Source organism: Notamacropus eugenii, chromosome 5 (genome assembly GCF_028372415.1).
Source record: "Notamacropus eugenii isolate mMacEug1 chromosome 5, mMacEug1.pri_v2, whole genome shotgun sequence".
Lineage (NCBI taxonomy): Eukaryota > Metazoa > Chordata > Mammalia > Diprotodontia > Macropodidae > Notamacropus > Notamacropus eugenii.
This window is the reverse complement of record NC_092876.1, coordinates 335,145,199-335,162,554: the sequence shown is the minus strand read 5'-3', so window position 1 is coordinate 335,162,554 and position 17,356 is coordinate 335,145,199. Positions and strand designations below refer to the sequence as shown.

Here is a 17,356-nt window from a genome sequence, read left to right as displayed (position 1 = left end):
TTATATTGTAATATATAATTGTATTATACTGCATTACATATTATAATATAATATGTTATATATTATATAATATATATGATTTATTTATATCATATTCATTTCTGTGCTTAATATCCCTATTATACAGAAAAAGACTTGTTCAGAGTAACATTGCGTCTGAGTCGAGATCTCAGCCTAGGTGTTTGTGCCCCCAAGTTAGCGCCCCTCTAAGCTTTGCCTGATTTTCACTAGGCCATCCTGCCTCTGTCATAGTCATTGGATCTTTGCCCTCCTGGTTCTATTGATCACCCCATATTTGTCTAAATTCCTCGCATTCTCAGTTTCTTACTGCCCAATAATATTCCGCTATAGTGATGACACAGTGGATGAAGCCAGTCTGAGAGTTTGGAAGAATGTGTCTCACCTCTGACACATACTGGTCAGATGACCCTGGGCAAGTCATTTATTTTCTAAGTGCTCAAAGCAAGTCTCTAAGATCTTTAGGTTGCACAGAAGGACTCATTTGTATTGATAAAGGGAAAAGGAAAGAAGGAAGGAAGAAAAGAGGGAGGGAGAAAAGAAGGAAGGAAAGAAGGATTTATTAAGCATCTGCTATGTGCCAGGCACTGTGCCTAACAAAGGATCTAGGTGCTATTATTATTCCCATTTTTCATTTGAGGAAACTGAGGCAAGCAGAAGTGAAATAACTTGCCCAGGGTGCCACAACTAGTAAGTGTCTGAGACTGGATTTGAATTCAGGTCTTCCTGACTCCAGGCCCAACACTCTAACAACTAAACCGCCTAGATACCCTATCTTTGATCCAAACAAAAAAAAAAAGCTACATTAATATACCATGAGTTTGTTCATCCATTTCCCAGTAAATGGGTACTCACTTTGTTTCTAGTTCTTTGCCATCACCAAAAGTACTGCAATGACTATTTTTTAAATATACTCATGATTTTTATTCTGCCTTTTACCGCCTTAGGACATAATGCCCAGTAGTGGGGATTGCTGGGTCAAAAGTAATTTCTGAATTGATCTCCATAACGAAAGGAGGTTTGACAACAGGAACTCTTAGGCTCAAAACTTGAAGGGTTGAGAGAGGAGGACGAATTCTGGATCAGGGATCTGATATTCCCAATGACTTTTTCCTTGCTGCCTTCCTCTTCCTCCAAACTCTCAAAGAATGGCCTTAGTTACTAGGTTCTCCATTTTAATTCAGAGATTTAATTTAATTCAGAGATCGCCACCTACATGCTATACATGTTGATTAAGAGATTCCTAATAAGAAATCTTAAAGACAAATTTACCTTTGGGGATTCATGTTTAATTTTCAAATCTCAGAGCTGCTGGATTTCCAAGAGTCTGCTCCCTTTATTCATTCTAAGCTCTAATGTCTATTAGTAGTTGAGATATAAGAAGTACTTCACATAGGAAAAGGGTGATCTCTTCTATGAGATAGTTCTAGGCAGACAATGGACACACTGGTGCTGCTTTGTGATGTCAGAGACACCTCAGAGGTCTCCAGTAGATGAGTCAGGTTGTAGGATTGAGTCTTATTTTCTAGGGGTTGAAAGACATGCCTCTCATCTTCTTTGACTGCCCAGGACCATAAAGTCCCTTAGGAGGAGCTATTTTTTTTTTCCTGACACAATCTTATTTTCCGAGTTGATTTGTATCTGCTGAGGACCTATTCTATCAGTCTCACCAATAAGAGAAGCTTCAAGACCCAGAAGATACTTGGAATTGGGCTGTTCTAGTGTCCTGTTACTTTTGAAAGATACTACTAATAGTGAGTATGTTCAAGGCTCTGGAGAACAATGATTCACTTTCTATATTTTTCCCAGCTAGATTGAGGCTCTAGTCCTAAAGTAATTGTGTAACTGTTAGTCAGTTAGTCAGTCAACAAACACAGTGTTTGCCTGCTACTGTGTTATGTATTAGAGATGCACAGATAAAAATAAAATAATCCATACCTTCAAGGAGCTCATATTCTAGTGGGTATATGACTAGATATAACTAAGTATATAATAGGTATTTAACTAGACACATACATACAAGATATAGTCAGAAAAAATGGTATAATAATAGGTATAGAATAGATATATAATGAGATACATACATACAAGATACAGTCAGAAAATTGATATAGTAAGTATATGACTAGATGTAAGTAGGTACAGAATAGATATATAACTAGATACATACATACAAGATATAGTCAAAAAATTGGTATAATAATAGGTATATAAGCACATGTAACTAGGCATATAATAGATATATAATTAGATATACACACACAAGATATAGTCAGAGAAACTGGAAAGGAATTTCAGAATGGAACACTAGGCTACAGCAGCAGGGGAGTGTTTAGTGGGGGGGCAAGAAGGGGGTGGGGAGGACCAAGAAAGACCTTCAGAAGGGAGTGTTTGAGCTGACCTGAAGGAATGAATCCAAGGAGTCCAAGAGGTGGATGGAGGTGAGGGAACAGAGTATTCCAAGCATGGGGGAATGGGGGACAGACAACAGGGATAAGGGAAGGGATGGGAACAGGAGACACAGTGGCATGTTCAGAGAATGAAGGGAGATTTTAAAGAAAAGGGAGTAAAAGGTTAGAAGGTTGGGGAGACTGTGAAGAGATTGAAGGGATAACTGAAATCAGAATTTCTAGATGCTTATTTGATAACATTGGGGTTTTTTTGTTTTGTTTTGTTTTATGTTTTCCTCCAAGGAAATCCTTCTGTGGCGAAATGGGGAGAAAACAAAGGATATTTCCCAAAAGTGAGAATTTTTATTTTCATTCAAATCACTTCTGTTTCCCTCTTCCTCCCCCTTCCCTCATCTCTCCTAATCACTCTATCTTTGAGTCTTGTCTGTCCATAACTTACTTTGGGACTAATTCCCTAAGACTTACTAGGACTCAGTTTATGCCAGTCCACAAAATGGGGATAGTAATGCTTTCACTCCTAAACTCGAAGGTTGTTAAGTGGGAAAAACAAATGCATTTATTGCTTTGGTTTTTGTAATAGACCCGTGATTTTATAAATTGGGTAGGATAAGGTGGGGAAAATTTGAGTTCCAAATTCTCCCCTTCCCTCCTGCTCCTCCCCCACCCACTGAGAAGGCAAGCAATATGATATTAATCACACATGTGAAATCATATAAAACATAGTTCCATATTAGCCATATCACAAAAAAAAAAAACCAAGAAAAAGAAAGGGAGAAAATTATACTTCAGTTTGCATTCAGAGTTCATCAGTTCTCTTTCTGTAAGTGGATAAGTTTTCACCCCAAGTCTTCTGGAATTGTCTTGGATAATAGTGTTAATCATAATAGCCAAGTCTTTCACAACTGATCATCATCTGTTACTGTGCACAATGATCTGGTTTTTTACACTTCACTTTGCCTTCTCACTCCAGCCTCTCAGAGTCAGGCCTTGGTCTTCAAATTCTGCTTCTTCTACCCTGCATCAGTGCATATGTGTCTTCCTAGGTTTCTCTGAAATTGTCATCTGGTCATCTCTTATAACACAAAGCTTTCCATCACTTTCTCAATTTGTTGCAAACAATAAGACAATATTTTTCTCTACATGGGATCTCTTATCTTATCTGTCACATGGTGTGAATGATATCTCCCTTGCCTGATCAGGGCTTAGTGCATGGAATCAGTGGAGTGATGTATGTGAAAGGGTTTGGAAAGCTTTAAGATACTGTCCCAACTGACAAGGATTACATCATTTCCCTTAGACTTACCCTATTACTCCTTCATGGTTGCATTTCCTATATATTCTCTCTGTGTAATGTGTACTTATGACATATATTCACTTTCAGATGCTTATGGAGGTAACTCACATCTCTTATTCATCTACAGACATGGTCCAAGCTCCTCACACAGGCCTCTGTTACCAGGCCAAGGTGGTGTGGTTACCATGTCCACCACATCGGGTTTCACCACTATGGGAACAAGATCCTTATTTGAGGGCTGAGCAGATGTCCTGCAGGGCCCAGGAGAGAATCATCCAGCCAATTCCCCATTTTCGCCCCAGGACTGAACCAGTACCCTCACCACGTTTCCAACATCCAGTTATAACCATCCAGCCACCTCCTCCTAGAACAGCTGCGATGCCACTACCCCATCTCCATCACCAGAGTACAGTAAATAAGGCACCCTCAAGTTCCAAGCACCATGTGGTCACCTCAGTCTTGCCCATAAATAGGCCTGACATCCCATCCACCACGCCTGCTGTGACTCTGACGTTCAGTAAACAATGTCCTCCACTTCGCCCCATAAATCAGCCTGTGATTCCGTTGGATCCTAACCACCACTCAGAAGCTTCTTCTAGCCCTAACCACTTTTCAAAGATGTTTCCAAACTGTGGTCAGCAGGCTGAGGACTTAAGTCATCTGAAACATCAGGCCCCATTCCCATCATTTGCTGAGGTCCCACCACATGATGTCCACAGAACCATGTTCATAGCTGTACCTCAAAAGGTCCCTAACCACTCAGTGAGAGTCACAACTGTAGCAGTGAACCCCAGTCAACAGACTTTGCCTAAGCCCAGGCGTAGGATCAGGGCCACAAATGCTCTTTTAGGATTTTTAAAACTGGAACCAATGCTTCATTCAGCTGGCTCGATATCCACTGGTCCAAATCACTGCTCCAGAGATACAGCTTCAAAAACATCAGGTCTGGGCTATTGTGCCCAGCCCAAAAGACCTTCATCATCACATCCCAACCTTCTCTGCCCTTGGAAAACAGTTTCACTGCTCTATTGTAATGACCACCTTCCCAAATCTCTGGGGGTACCTTTATCACCTCCAGATCAGAAAACCAGGGTTACAAATGCATTTGTTCCTCATCAGCTACAGCAGGCTGGGGATGCAACATACCCTTTGGCCCATGGATTATTTCAAATGGAAAAAAAGCCCTTGGAAACAATACCAGTAAGAACAAGTCAGGATCAAGGGGCAAGACAACTTCCACTCCGCTTACACCTCCAAGGCAAAACTCTGCATGTCCCTGATCCCCAGGTGATACCTCCTCCCCATCCAGAGCAGCATTCACGCCCTGTTGCCCAGGTCTCACTTCAAATGGAGAAAGAATACAGTAAAACAATGCCAATGAGAGCTGGTAACCAGGATACAAAGCCTACAAGACAGGCTCCCTGGATCATCCCTCCTTTCCTGGGCATGGATGGCCAGAAAACAATTGTTTTTGTCCCTCACTATCAGGCTGAGGATGTAACACGTTCCATTGCTTATCCCTTGAAAGCCATGCCACCAAGAGTACAGCCCCAGGCCACAACTATAATAGGGGTTGGTCAGGATCTTGGGACAGCACCTTCAATGGTGTCTTATAAGCAAGGCATCAATCAACTTGGCACCATGCCCCAAGCCACAAATACACTCAACTCTGACTACCAGATTGGGAAAGTTGCAAACCCTAATGCTCAACTGATATATCAACCAAATCTAGAACTATGGGGAACAGTGACAGAGGGAACAAATCACCAGAACATGAGTCCCTTTGTATGGAATTATGGGGTAACTTCTCCCCAGAACACAGCAAGCAAGGCAACAATTCCACCTAGATTTGACCACTGGGCCACACCTCCACCCCAGCCTGAATTTCAGCCTGAAGTTATACCTGACCCAAATGTTCAGTTTTCATTTCAACCAGAACCAAAACACCATGAAACAAGGCAACCAGCAGTAGGCCATCAGTCTACAATAATTCTAACAGGCCAAAATCAAAGGATAACTGCAAATCCCCGAGGTGTAGATGACCAGAAAACAACTCTACCTGGTCCTAACTGCAGGGTTCCTCCCAGGCCTGAGCAACAACCGGCTATGGCTACACCAGACCCTGATGCACATGTCTTGCTTCAGCTTGAACAAGGGCATGGGGAACCAATGCCATCAAAAATAGAAATCTGGTCCCCAGCTGTAATAGACCAGGCTCTCACTTCAGTATCTTCACTGGGCTTAGACACCCAGGACTCAACTCTACCCATCTCCAAACATCAAGCCACACTTCTAGCCAGCCCTACTCACCAGCCTGAGGATATACTGGGGTACCCTAAGGTCCAGGTCTCCCTTCAAGAAGAACTCAAACAATGTGAAATAATACCAGAGGGAATAGTCCATCAGACCCCAAATTCCACTGATCTTGGTCAAGGGGTAACACTTCCTCTGAGCACTGATAACAAGAAAACAACTTTCCTGAGCCCTGACCACTGCACAATATTACCACCCATCCCTGACCACCAGCCTGAGGATATTCTAGACCATAATGGCCAGGATTCATGGCAACTAAATTCAGAACACAGTGAAACAAGAGAACCAGTGACAGAGCAGCAATCCAGAAATCCCATTGGTAAGGACCACAGGGCAGCACTTCCTCCTTTGAGCAAAGATAAACAAGAAACAATTATCTGTGGGTCTGACCACCAGGACATGCCTCATCTTGGGCCAGACTATCAAACTGAAGATATACAAGATGCTACAAGTGACCATGATTTAGTTCAACCAGAAGAACAACACTGGCAAATGGTCCAACCTGGAACAGGTCAACAGATCACAAATCCCACGGGCCAAGATCACATTGAAATAAGTCTGACTCTGGGCCCAGAGAACCCAGAAACAATTCTCTCAGGTGCTGACCACCAAGCTATACTTTCTCTTAGCCGTGATTTTCAGACTATAGATACAGCAAACCCTGGCACTGGGGTCTCATGTAAAACAGGACAGGAAAACAAGGAAAGAATGCCACTAGGAAGTAAACATGAAGCCACGACTCTCCTAGGCTACAATTTGGAGGCAACAGAGCCTTCGGTGGACTCTGACCCCCAGCATAAAACTCTGCTTGCCCCTGGAAACCATGGCTCACTTCTAGATAATGCTGACCCAAATGTGGATATATCAGGGCCTATCACTGAGACCTTGATGCAATCGGAGCAAGGTCTCTGGGAGACAATGCCATGGAGAATAGATGAACAGGCCACAAATACAACTGCCTGTGATCACTGCATAATGCCTCCTCTACCTGGATCTGACCAGCAGGACACATGTCCTCTCAACCTTGACCTGCCTGGAGCTCACATCTCAATTCAGAAAGAACAGGAAACATTGCCAAAAGAAACCAGCCACCAGGATGCCATCCTTTCCGAAGTGGATATTATGCTCATGCCTACGTTGGGCTTTAACTCCCAAGACAAAATTCTGCCTGGCCCTGACAATAGGGCTACCCTTTCACATAGCCTTGATGATCAGGCTAAAGATGTAATAGATCCCATTGCCCTGACCTGGGTTCAAACAGAGCAAGAGCCTGGGGAAACAATGTCACTGACAATAGACCAGAAGGTCATCACTGTAATGGGCCAGGATCAGGAGGCAGCCATACTTCCCCCAGACTTGGAATCCCAGAACACAGCTCAATATGGCCCTGACTGCCAGGCCACACCTACATGTAGCCCTCACCACAGGGATGAGAATACAGCAGCTTTCAATGCCCTGGTCTCACTTCAACCCCCAGATAATACATATGAAACAGTGCCACCGGAAACAGGCCAGCAGGCTGAAATTCTAATGAACCTGGGTTTCAGGACATCACCTCCTTTGCTGAAACACCCTGAGGACCCAGCTCTGCCTGGTTCTGACTATCAGACCATACCTCCATTCAACCCATCAGAAGCTTTCTCCCCTCCTGATCTTCAAAATGCACCTCTATCAGATCCCCAGTGCTTAGCAGAATGCTTAATGAGTCCAAACCACCAGGTCACACACTCATCTAGTCTTGACCCCCAAGTCACTCTTTTTCCCAGTTCAACAAACCAGGGTGAAGCTAAATTAGACTCTACCAAACCCAAGGGCACAACACCAACACAGCTATGCAATCAGGAAACAGCTCTACTAAGCTTCACTAAACACGGCACTGTTCTGCCCTCAGGCCCTGGCATGAAGAATAAATGTCCAAGAAGTGATCGTTCCCAGGCTGAAGTTAGACCAAACTTTGACCTCCAAGTTGATATGCCATTGAGACTCCAATGCCAGACCCAGCCCACGCTAAACAGAAAATCTTCCGGTTTAAATTACATCAAGCCATATGCTGTGGAGGGGCAGATTGTTCCTGACAGAATAGTTCAGGCCATCATCAATTCCATCCCTCAGGAGAAAATAAAAAATGATATCTATAAACAAATTCTTCTACGAAAGATGAGAAAATTCTCTCACCGTTCTAGCCGATACAGTTCATCTTACTATCCTATATGCTTACTTTGCGCCTCCTGGATCCCAAATGGCTGTCCCCATGAGGGAATGAAATACCCATTTGAAGCACAGTTACTGGCCTTACCTACTCCTATGCCTGGTTTTGAAGAGCTGGGGGTGAGATTTGTCCTCCAAGTGCCCCAGATTACAGCCTGCTCCTATCTTGACTTTCCTTATTCCCACTATAGTCTGAGAAGGCACCCCCATGGACCACCAGCCTTTTCATCATCATCCAACCCTGACCTTGGACTCTGTAGGTCTTCTAGGCCAAAGTGGCTACACTTCATTCTTGGCAAGGCTCACCAGCCAGGGGGAAAATGCCATGACTCAGAATTCATAGGAGAAATGCCCCTGAGGAACCATAGCCACAGAGAAGAAGAGACCAGGGATGGGAGGACATTTTTCAAATCTCTGTTGGAGAGATTTCAGTGGAAGCTGAAAGATTAAATGACTATATATTCTATTTAGAAGGAATTGTGCCCCTCTGTATGGTTGAAATGTCATATTTTGTATCTCATACTTGTTATTTTATCTAGTAAGTTAGAGAGAGATGCTGAGTCAGTCTTTTCTTTTTTTCAATTCAGGAGGGGAAGCCAGTTAGGGATTCAGGGGAATGAAGAAAATATTGGCTGAAAAGAGAAGGATTCAACATGGCAGATGACAATGTTATCTAGGGACTTAGCTGGTTGCCTCCTTCCCTACAAATAATAATTTTAAAGCGTTTCCCTGAGCCCCGAGAATTTAAGTGACTTGCCTGAGGGACCCAGCTATTAAGTATTGGAGGCAAGATTCCAACTCGGACCTTCCTGACTCTTAAGTCCAGCACCCTATCCATTATGCTACCTAACTGCTTTCTATCACAACTCGTATTATCCATAAAACTCTTTACTCTGACCCATGACATAGGTGGTCTCAAAGTCAGGAAGGCCTGAGTTCAAGTCTTGCCTCTGAGACAATCTAATGGCTGTGTGGCTCTGGGCAAGTCAGTCAACTCTCTGGGATCTGGACAACTCTCTTAAGAATCCTGCATAAAAGGAGTCAGACTGCCTTTGATAGAAGGAGTAGAGGTTACTTAGGAGTTCTCTATATTAATGAGATCATATGTCTAGTTTTTATTTTCATGCTATTGTTTAGAAAACCTTTGTCAATAGAGGGTCCAAGAGTGTCTTATTTTATTCTAATCCTGAGCCTGATCCACCAGACCAGTCTGAGTCAAGCCTGATTGAACAACTGTTATCGGTCTTGATACCTTGCATTTCTTTCTCTTCCTCTTCCCCATATTTGATGCTTTTTATGATTTCTTTAATCTATTTTTTTCCTTACTACCTTAAGATGATATGGGGGAGAGGGGATTTAGCCATGATCCCTGTCATTCACCCATCTTCCCAGAAGTTGTTGTTTTTTCTTTATTTCGCTTATTTGGTACCAGTTTCTGCTGAGGATATTGAGTAGAGTCTATGTCTCATAATTTTGCAAGTGAATTTATGCTTTTTCTCCTAGACAGCATTATCATCTGCCATGTTGAACCCTTCCCTCCACTTCAGCAATATTTTCTTCATTTAATCTGTGCATGGTTTGTTAAGTGGTGAGAAGAGTCTGATTGAATGATTGCTGAGGGGAAACTGATTATTAAGCCGTAGCCCAAAGACATAAATTTGGTGTAGAATTCAGAGTACTGGTAGTGGACCCAGTATATGCAATAATTAGATGATGCTGGATACAGAATGACAAATCTGAAATTCAGCCTTCTAAGTATGTTTTCCTACAGGGAAAAAGTTATGTCCTCTCAATATTTCTTCCTTTTAATTTTTTCTGGTATTTTTGTTTATATATTGCTTTCATTTCCAAATATCTCCTTCTAGAAAATCATCACTTGTAACAAAGAATGTGTGTGTGTGTGTGAGTGAGAGAGAGAGACAGAGAAAGAAAGAGAGAGAAAGAGAGGGAGACAGAGAGAGAGAGGATAATTCTGAAAAACAAATCACATTATAAATGGAGTCTGACAGCTTATGCAATTTTCCATAGTCCACCTCTTCAAAGAAAGGAAATATAGACATTTCCTCTTCTATTCTTTGGAGATGAACTTGATCATTATGTCTACACACGTCCGGTTCTGTTTTGTTTTCTTCTCTCCATTTATACTGTAGCCATTGAGTATGTAGTTTTCCCATTTCTTCTTACTTCACTTTGTATCAGTTCATATAAGTTTTCTGATGTTTCACTGTATTCTCTACATTCATCATGATATTCCATTACATGCATGTTCCACAATTTATCCATTCCACAATCTACTAATTTGCATTGATATGATACTTTAGTCAGTGGGAGCTGATGAAATAGCCAAGTGAGAGATTGTAGAGAGACAAGTGGGACCAGGACAAAGTCTTGGGGAACATTTACAGTTAGGTGGCATGATATGGAAGATGAATCAGCAAAGACTAGGAAAGAAGAGCAGTCATAAAGGTAAGTAGGAAGAGAAATGAGAGCAGTTTCATAAAAAAACAGAGGAGAGACAGTGTCTAGGAAGAGAGAATGATCAACACAATTAGAGGATGCGGAGGTTAAGAGGGTTGGATATGGGATCAAGAATATCTCAACTAAGACACCAGCAGTGTGACCCTGGGCAAGTCATCTCTTTTAACCTTAGTTTCCTTATTTTGGGGGATGATAACACCTGTCTCACAGGATAAATGAGATAACATGTACAGTGCTTTATAAACCTTAAGATCCTACATAAATGACAGCTATTATTATCATAAATGCAGCAAAGGCATCAAGAGGTCTAAAAATTGAGAAAAGGTGAACAGGTTTACCAATCCAATGACCACTGGTAACTTTTTGAGAAAGCAATTTTAGTTTAGTGATGAGATTAAAAACCAGGTTGCAAATGACTAAAAGAGGAGTTGGAGAGAAATTAGAAGCAATAAATGCAGGCTTTTTTTTAGGAGTTTGGATATGAAAAGAAGAGATATAGCATGTATAGCTGGGGAGCATGATAGGGTCTAGTGAAGGTTTTTCCGGATTGGGAGGCTTTAGAACATTTGCAAAGAGTAAGATATGAGCTAAGAGACTGAGAGAGATTAGAGTTAAGAGACTGGGGGGATGATAGTGGGTGCAATCCACTGGAGAAGGTAGAAGGAGATGGGATCATGCAAAAGCTCTTGAGGGATCTGAATGGGCAAAAATGTTAGACACAGGCACATAAGAAAGAAGGCCATTAAAAAAAAACAACTTTGCTTACTTTGAACTGAACAGTGTTTGCACTCCTGAGCCACCCTGGCCATTTTGACTGTTGCTACTGTTCAGTCCTAATATTTATTACCTAAATATATTCTGTCATAGGAAACCTTCCTATCTTGGCAAAGTCTGTATGGAGATCACTCTGTTACTGCATTGTCAAGGTATTCACTGCTAGAGGCCATGTTATTTTTGTATAGCAACTATAGCTCTTTCCAGCTACAAATTCTATGACATCTGATCCTATTAAAAAGAATATAGGTGGGGGGGAAGGAGAAGGGGAAAAGGATCCTTTCCCTCATTAGATCTTTCTGGGAGAAAGTGGGGAATTTGCCTCTCCCGTGGCAGTATTTAGCTGCAGGAACAAGGAAGTGTTCAACAGAATAGCTTTGTATAACTTGTAGCTAAAAGGAGCATATAGGAACTTTTTCTTTTTTTTTTGTTGTCTTTTCTCTTGTGAAGTTGACAATCATCAACAACCGTGAACACTGAGATATACGAATAAAAACAAAACAGAAGTTAAAATGTAAAACTATGAACTCTACTGAGACCTTTCTCATGATGAATGCTAATTAGTCATCCTGGGTCTACCACATTTGAGAATGTATTGCAGGTCTAAGATGCCAGCCACTTCCAAAGAAGTTAACCCAAAGCTTTTTTCCCAGTCAAAGAACCTATTATTTAAAAGTGGGGGCACATAGCAGGGATAGAGGAAGGGCAAGCTGAGACAACAGAGCATGAACTAAAGAACCATAAGGGAGTAAGTTGGAATTCATGGATATATTCAATTCAAAAATTGAATAATATGGAAGGCACAGAGAAATCATCAGGACAAGGGGGCTAATTCAAAGTGATTCTACTGGCTATGGGCAATGAATAAAATTTATATTTTAATTGGCCAAATTGGTTGCTGTTGTGAGAATTAGATTTCTTTTCTGGAATTTTGCCTAGGACAGTTGGTCCAAGAAGCTCAGAAATGTACAAGGGCTACTGATATTAGGATTAAGTATTTTGAATGCTCTAAAGAAAATTTGTTGCTGGCCTCTGTGCTTCTGATTTGTAGGCTTAAGCAATGACAGACTGGTTATAAAACTATGGTAGCAAAGTCCCATTCAGAGTAGTTTGTAAAGCGGATGAAGGAGAGGGAGAAAAACTTATTCCAGGGTTGTGTATCATTCCATATTCATGAGCTCCAAAGGCAGAAGTGTAGATTCAGTATCCTACACAAAAAAAGGAAAACCACACATCCATCCCTGGATCATCTACTGTAAGAATGTGTAGAGATTTCCATTTTAAGTAGGACTAAGAAAGCAAAAAAAAAAAAAAAACAACCCAAAAAAACAAAAAACAGAAAAACAAACAAACAAACTATAGGCAGTTTGAAGCTAGAAGCAGTTTTTTTTTTTAATTTGTATAATGTCCAGTATGTTAGCATTGCCTATATTTTATGTCTTGGCAAATCCAACTGACTTTTTCCTATGGCCTGATTGGGGTGAAAACTTTTCTACATAACTTTCAAAGCCTTCATAAAAGATAGCATCTTTAGATAGCCTTTCTAACTCTGGCTAAGTTGGGGAGGCAGACAAGGCAAATAAGAAGGCAGGAAATCTTTTTTTTTCCAATATGCAGAAATTTATGGCACTGCAAACTAAATTAGAGATTAAATTTGTGACTGAAATATAATTATTGCGAATTTCCAAATTGTGGTTTGAATGTTTTTATAAATGCTGAAATATTTTAGTGAATTTTGGGGTACCACTCTGTAGAATTTCTTAAAGGAAAAATAAGAATAAAACTTTGTTAAAGTTACATGGAAATGGCACTTAGTCCTTTTTAATCACTCTTTCCTAGAGTGACAGATTTGTTGTTTTAGTGAAAGAGGAAAGTGATTTTACTAACTAAAAAAATAATGGAACTGAAAATAGTTTGAAAGTGTTATCAGTGAAGTTCAAAAGTTTTTTTAAAAATGGGCTTGCAGTCTGAAGTTTTAAGTTTATTTGGTACGTAAGACCCTCCCCCTGCATTGTTAAGTCTTCACTTGACCATGAAAAAATAGAAGCTTGTCTAAATCAGGAAGCACTTGAAAGTAAGTAAAATTTAATTTGGGAGAGTGTTCTATGTTACCACTGTATTTTTCTCTGTGAATAATAACACAGAACTTCACTGTTTAGGTAAATAAACTAAAAGTAAAGTCACCAAAAGAAATTGGAGTAAATTACTCCAATTTGTTAGATTTGTAAGCTTTTAAGACCCCTAAAAGGTAAATGTATTGCAATTAATTGATTATATAATAAAAACTTGTACTAATTTACAATGGAGAAATTCAGTGGAATAAATATTGGTTCTTTAGGCAGTCTGGGATATGATTGAGAAATAAAAACTGAAGAAAACTGAGAAAGTAGAAGCAAGTAAGTGAAGTATCTGATCAGAATATGAAAGAAAACAAGAAAGATGCACAGCTTTGATCAAAGGGGGATATAAAAAGAAAGGAGGAGAGAAAGTTTAAGGAAGTAGGGATGACAATGTGAATAGAGGATTTGAAAGTAAAGGGTTTGGAGTTTGGGAAAAGAGATTTTTTCTCACTGAGTTAAAAACCATGAGAAACTTGGTTCTACTTTATGATATGAAAACATAATAATAAATTTACTGCATGGAATTATTTGGAGATAGCATACCAAAATTCTGTCTTTGTAGAACAATGAGAAGGGCATATTTTAGTCCTTATACAAGGAATGTACATTCATGATTTCACTACTACATAATAGTGGTTATGCTTGTGATTTTCATGGTTCAGAAAATCCTCATGGATTCTAAAAGAGGGCTAATGATATAAGGCTTCCACCTCAAATCTTTGACAATAGACTAAGTAAAAGTATTAGGTCTTATATTTTGATGTGTTATGTAGCACAGTGAATAGAGCGCTGGGCTTAGATCAGGAAAACTCATGTTCATAAGTTCAAATTGACCTCAGACACTTATTAGCTGTGTGACTCTGGGCAAGTCACTGAACCCTGTTTGCTTCAATTTCCTCATCTATAAAATGAAATGGAGAAGAAAATGACAAACTATTCTAGCACCTTTACCAGGAATACCCCAAATGGGGTCATTGAGAGTTGGACATGACTGAAATGACTGAACACCACCAATTTTAGAGCATTTTGCTTAAAATTTTTCAATCAATATTCATTAATGATATTAGTCTACAGTTTTCGATCTATGTTTTATCCTTCCATGTTTTATCCTTCCCTCGATTAAGTATTCAGACTGTGTTTGCTTTATAAAAACATTCTGTTAGGGTACTTTGTCAATTTTTGAGAATAAAATGTGTAATATTAGCACTAATTGTTTTTAAAAGCTTGATAGAATTCTTCTTTGAATCCATTAGGACTAGGAGATTTTTTTATTTCACAGTTCCTTTACAACTAGTTTTATTTCCATATCTGAGATTGGATTATTTAAGATATCTAACTGGTCTTCTGTCAGTTTGGGTGTTTTATATTTCTGAAATTATTACTCTATTTCTTTTGTGCTCTCAGTTTTATAGGCTTAACATAACTGCATGTAGTTCTGGTTTTTTATGCATTTTGTCTGGTTTTGTGCTGATTTCATCTTGCTTATTTGCTATTTTATTGACTTTCTTACCTCTTCTTTCTATTCTGATTAATTAAAGGTTTATTAATTTTATGTCTTTTCAAAAGAACTAGCTTTTAGTTATATTTATCACTTTTATGCTTTTTGGGGGGAGTTCTAGTTTATAATTTTCTCCTGTAATTTTGACTAACTCTCAAGGATTACAAATATTATCTTTCCATGTAGGAATGTAAACAGTTCAATTTTAGTAAATCTCTTATGATTTCTCTTTCCTGTTTACCTTTTCATGCTTCTCTTGATTCTTGTATCTGAAAGTCAATTTTTCTATTCAGCTCTGGTCTTTTCATCAAGAATGCTTAAAGTCTATTTCATCAAATGACTATTTTTTCCCCTAAAGTATTATACTCAGTTTTGCTGAGAAGGTGATTCTTGGTTTGAATCCTAGCTCCTTTGACTTCTGGAATATCATATTCCAAGCCCTCTGACCCCTTAGTGTAGAAGCTGCCAGATTTTGTGTTATCCTGATTGAATTTCCACAATACTCAAATTGTTTCTTTCTTTCTGCTTGTAATATTTTCTCCTTAACCTGGGACCTCTGGAATTTGACTAAAATATTTTTAAGAGTTTTCCTTTTGAGATATCTTTCAGGAAGTGATTGGTGGATTCTTTCAATATCTATTTTGTCCTCTAGTTCTAGAATATCAGGGAAGTTTTCCTTGATAATTTCTTGAAAGATGATGCCTAACCTCTTTTTTTGATCATGGTTTTCAGTTAGTCCAATAATTGTTAAATTATCTCTCTTGGATCTATTTTCCAGGTCTGTTGTTTTTCTACTGAAATATTTCACATTGTCTTCTATTTTTTCGTTATTTTGGCTTTGTTTTATAATTCCTTGATTTGTCATAGTCATTAGCTTCCATCTGCTCCATTCTAATTTTTAAGAAACTATTTTCTTCAGTGAGCTTTTGGACTTCCTTTTCCATCTGGCCAATTCAACTTTTTAAGGCATTCTTTTCCTCATTGGTTTTTTGAATCTCTTTTGCCATTTGCGTTAGTCTATTTTTTAATGTGTTATTCTCTTCAGTACTTTTTGAGTCCCCTTTAACAAGCAGTTTACTCATTTTTCATGATGTTTTGCATCATTCTCATTTCTCTTCCCAATTTTTCCTCTACTTCTTTTACTTGATTTTAAAAATCCTTTTTTAGCTCTTCCGTGACCTGAGACCAATTCATATTTTTCTTGGAGGCTTTGGATGTAGGAGCTTTGACTTTGTTGTCTCCTTCTGGTTGTATGTTTTTTATCTTCTTTGTCACCAAAGTAAGATTCTATAGGCTGATTTTTCCCCCTGGTTTTTGCTTATTTCCCCAGCCAATTACTTGACTTTTGAGTTCTTTGTCAAGGTAGTTCTCTGCTTCTACGGAGGAGGAGAGGAGGGATATACTGTCAGCTTCTTGATTCCCCTACAATCTGTAGGCCTAGAGTTCCAGAAACATCCACTGCAGCAGCCCCTGCTGCTGCTGTGGCTTCTACAGGCTCCTCTGCCCCCTCTGGCACCCTGGGGCTGGGGTCAGACTGCACTACTTTCTCACACAGGTCCCACATATTTTTTCCACTGACCTTCCAATTTGTTCTTGGCATTTTGGTGTCAAGAAGTCTGGAAACCACCACAGCTGCCACTGATTCAGTCCCCCTAAGACCTGCTCAGGCCTGCACAACCCATTCTGGACTGCACTCCACTCCCAGCCCAAAACAATAGACACTTCCTGTTGACCTTCCAGGCTGTCTTGGTCTGGAAATTTATTTCACACCATCATTCTGTGGACTCTTCAGCTACAGAAATTGTTTAGATTAATTTTTTACAGGTATTTGAGGGGTTTGGGAGGAGAGCTCAAGCAAGTCCCTGCTTTTACTCTATCACCTTTGTTCTACTTTATCCATCCTCTCTGTCTACTCTAGACCATCATTCTCTGGTTTATGGCCTCCATACTTACCTAGTCCCCCTTTATTGTTGGCTTCATTGTCTATCAGTTTCTGTTATAGGGACAAAATTATATATGCCCTACCTTACAGAGTTAATATGTGTACATATTGCAATGACTAATGTGAAATTTTTGCTTTAGAAAAGCAAAAAAAAGATGAATTAAGGTATATTTCTTTGTTACAAATGAAGGTCTTCAAGGTCGAAAAGAAATGGGTATTGATAGTGATACAAAAAAGGTGTCAAGACACTAAAACTACACAGAAGAAGACATGACTAATATGGAAATGTTTCACATAATT

General features: G+C 39.6%; 1 protein-coding gene across 1 annotated transcript; it reads left to right on the top strand.

The window, feature by feature from the left end:
- The first annotated feature begins 1,675 nt into the window (after nt 1-1,675).
- On the top strand, nt 1,676-13,748 carry LOC140506443 (uncharacterized). Its single transcript, XM_072613622.1, has 3 exons — nt 1,676-1,776; nt 2,712-2,761; nt 3,851-13,748. The coding sequence occupies exons 2-3, from the start codon at nt 2,731-2,733 to the stop codon at nt 8,692-8,694; spliced, it is 4,875 nt and encodes a 1,624-aa protein (XP_072469723.1). The 5' UTR covers nt 1,676-1,776; nt 2,712-2,730; the 3' UTR covers nt 8,695-13,748.
- The last annotated feature ends 3,608 nt before the right edge of the window (nt 13,749-17,356 follow it).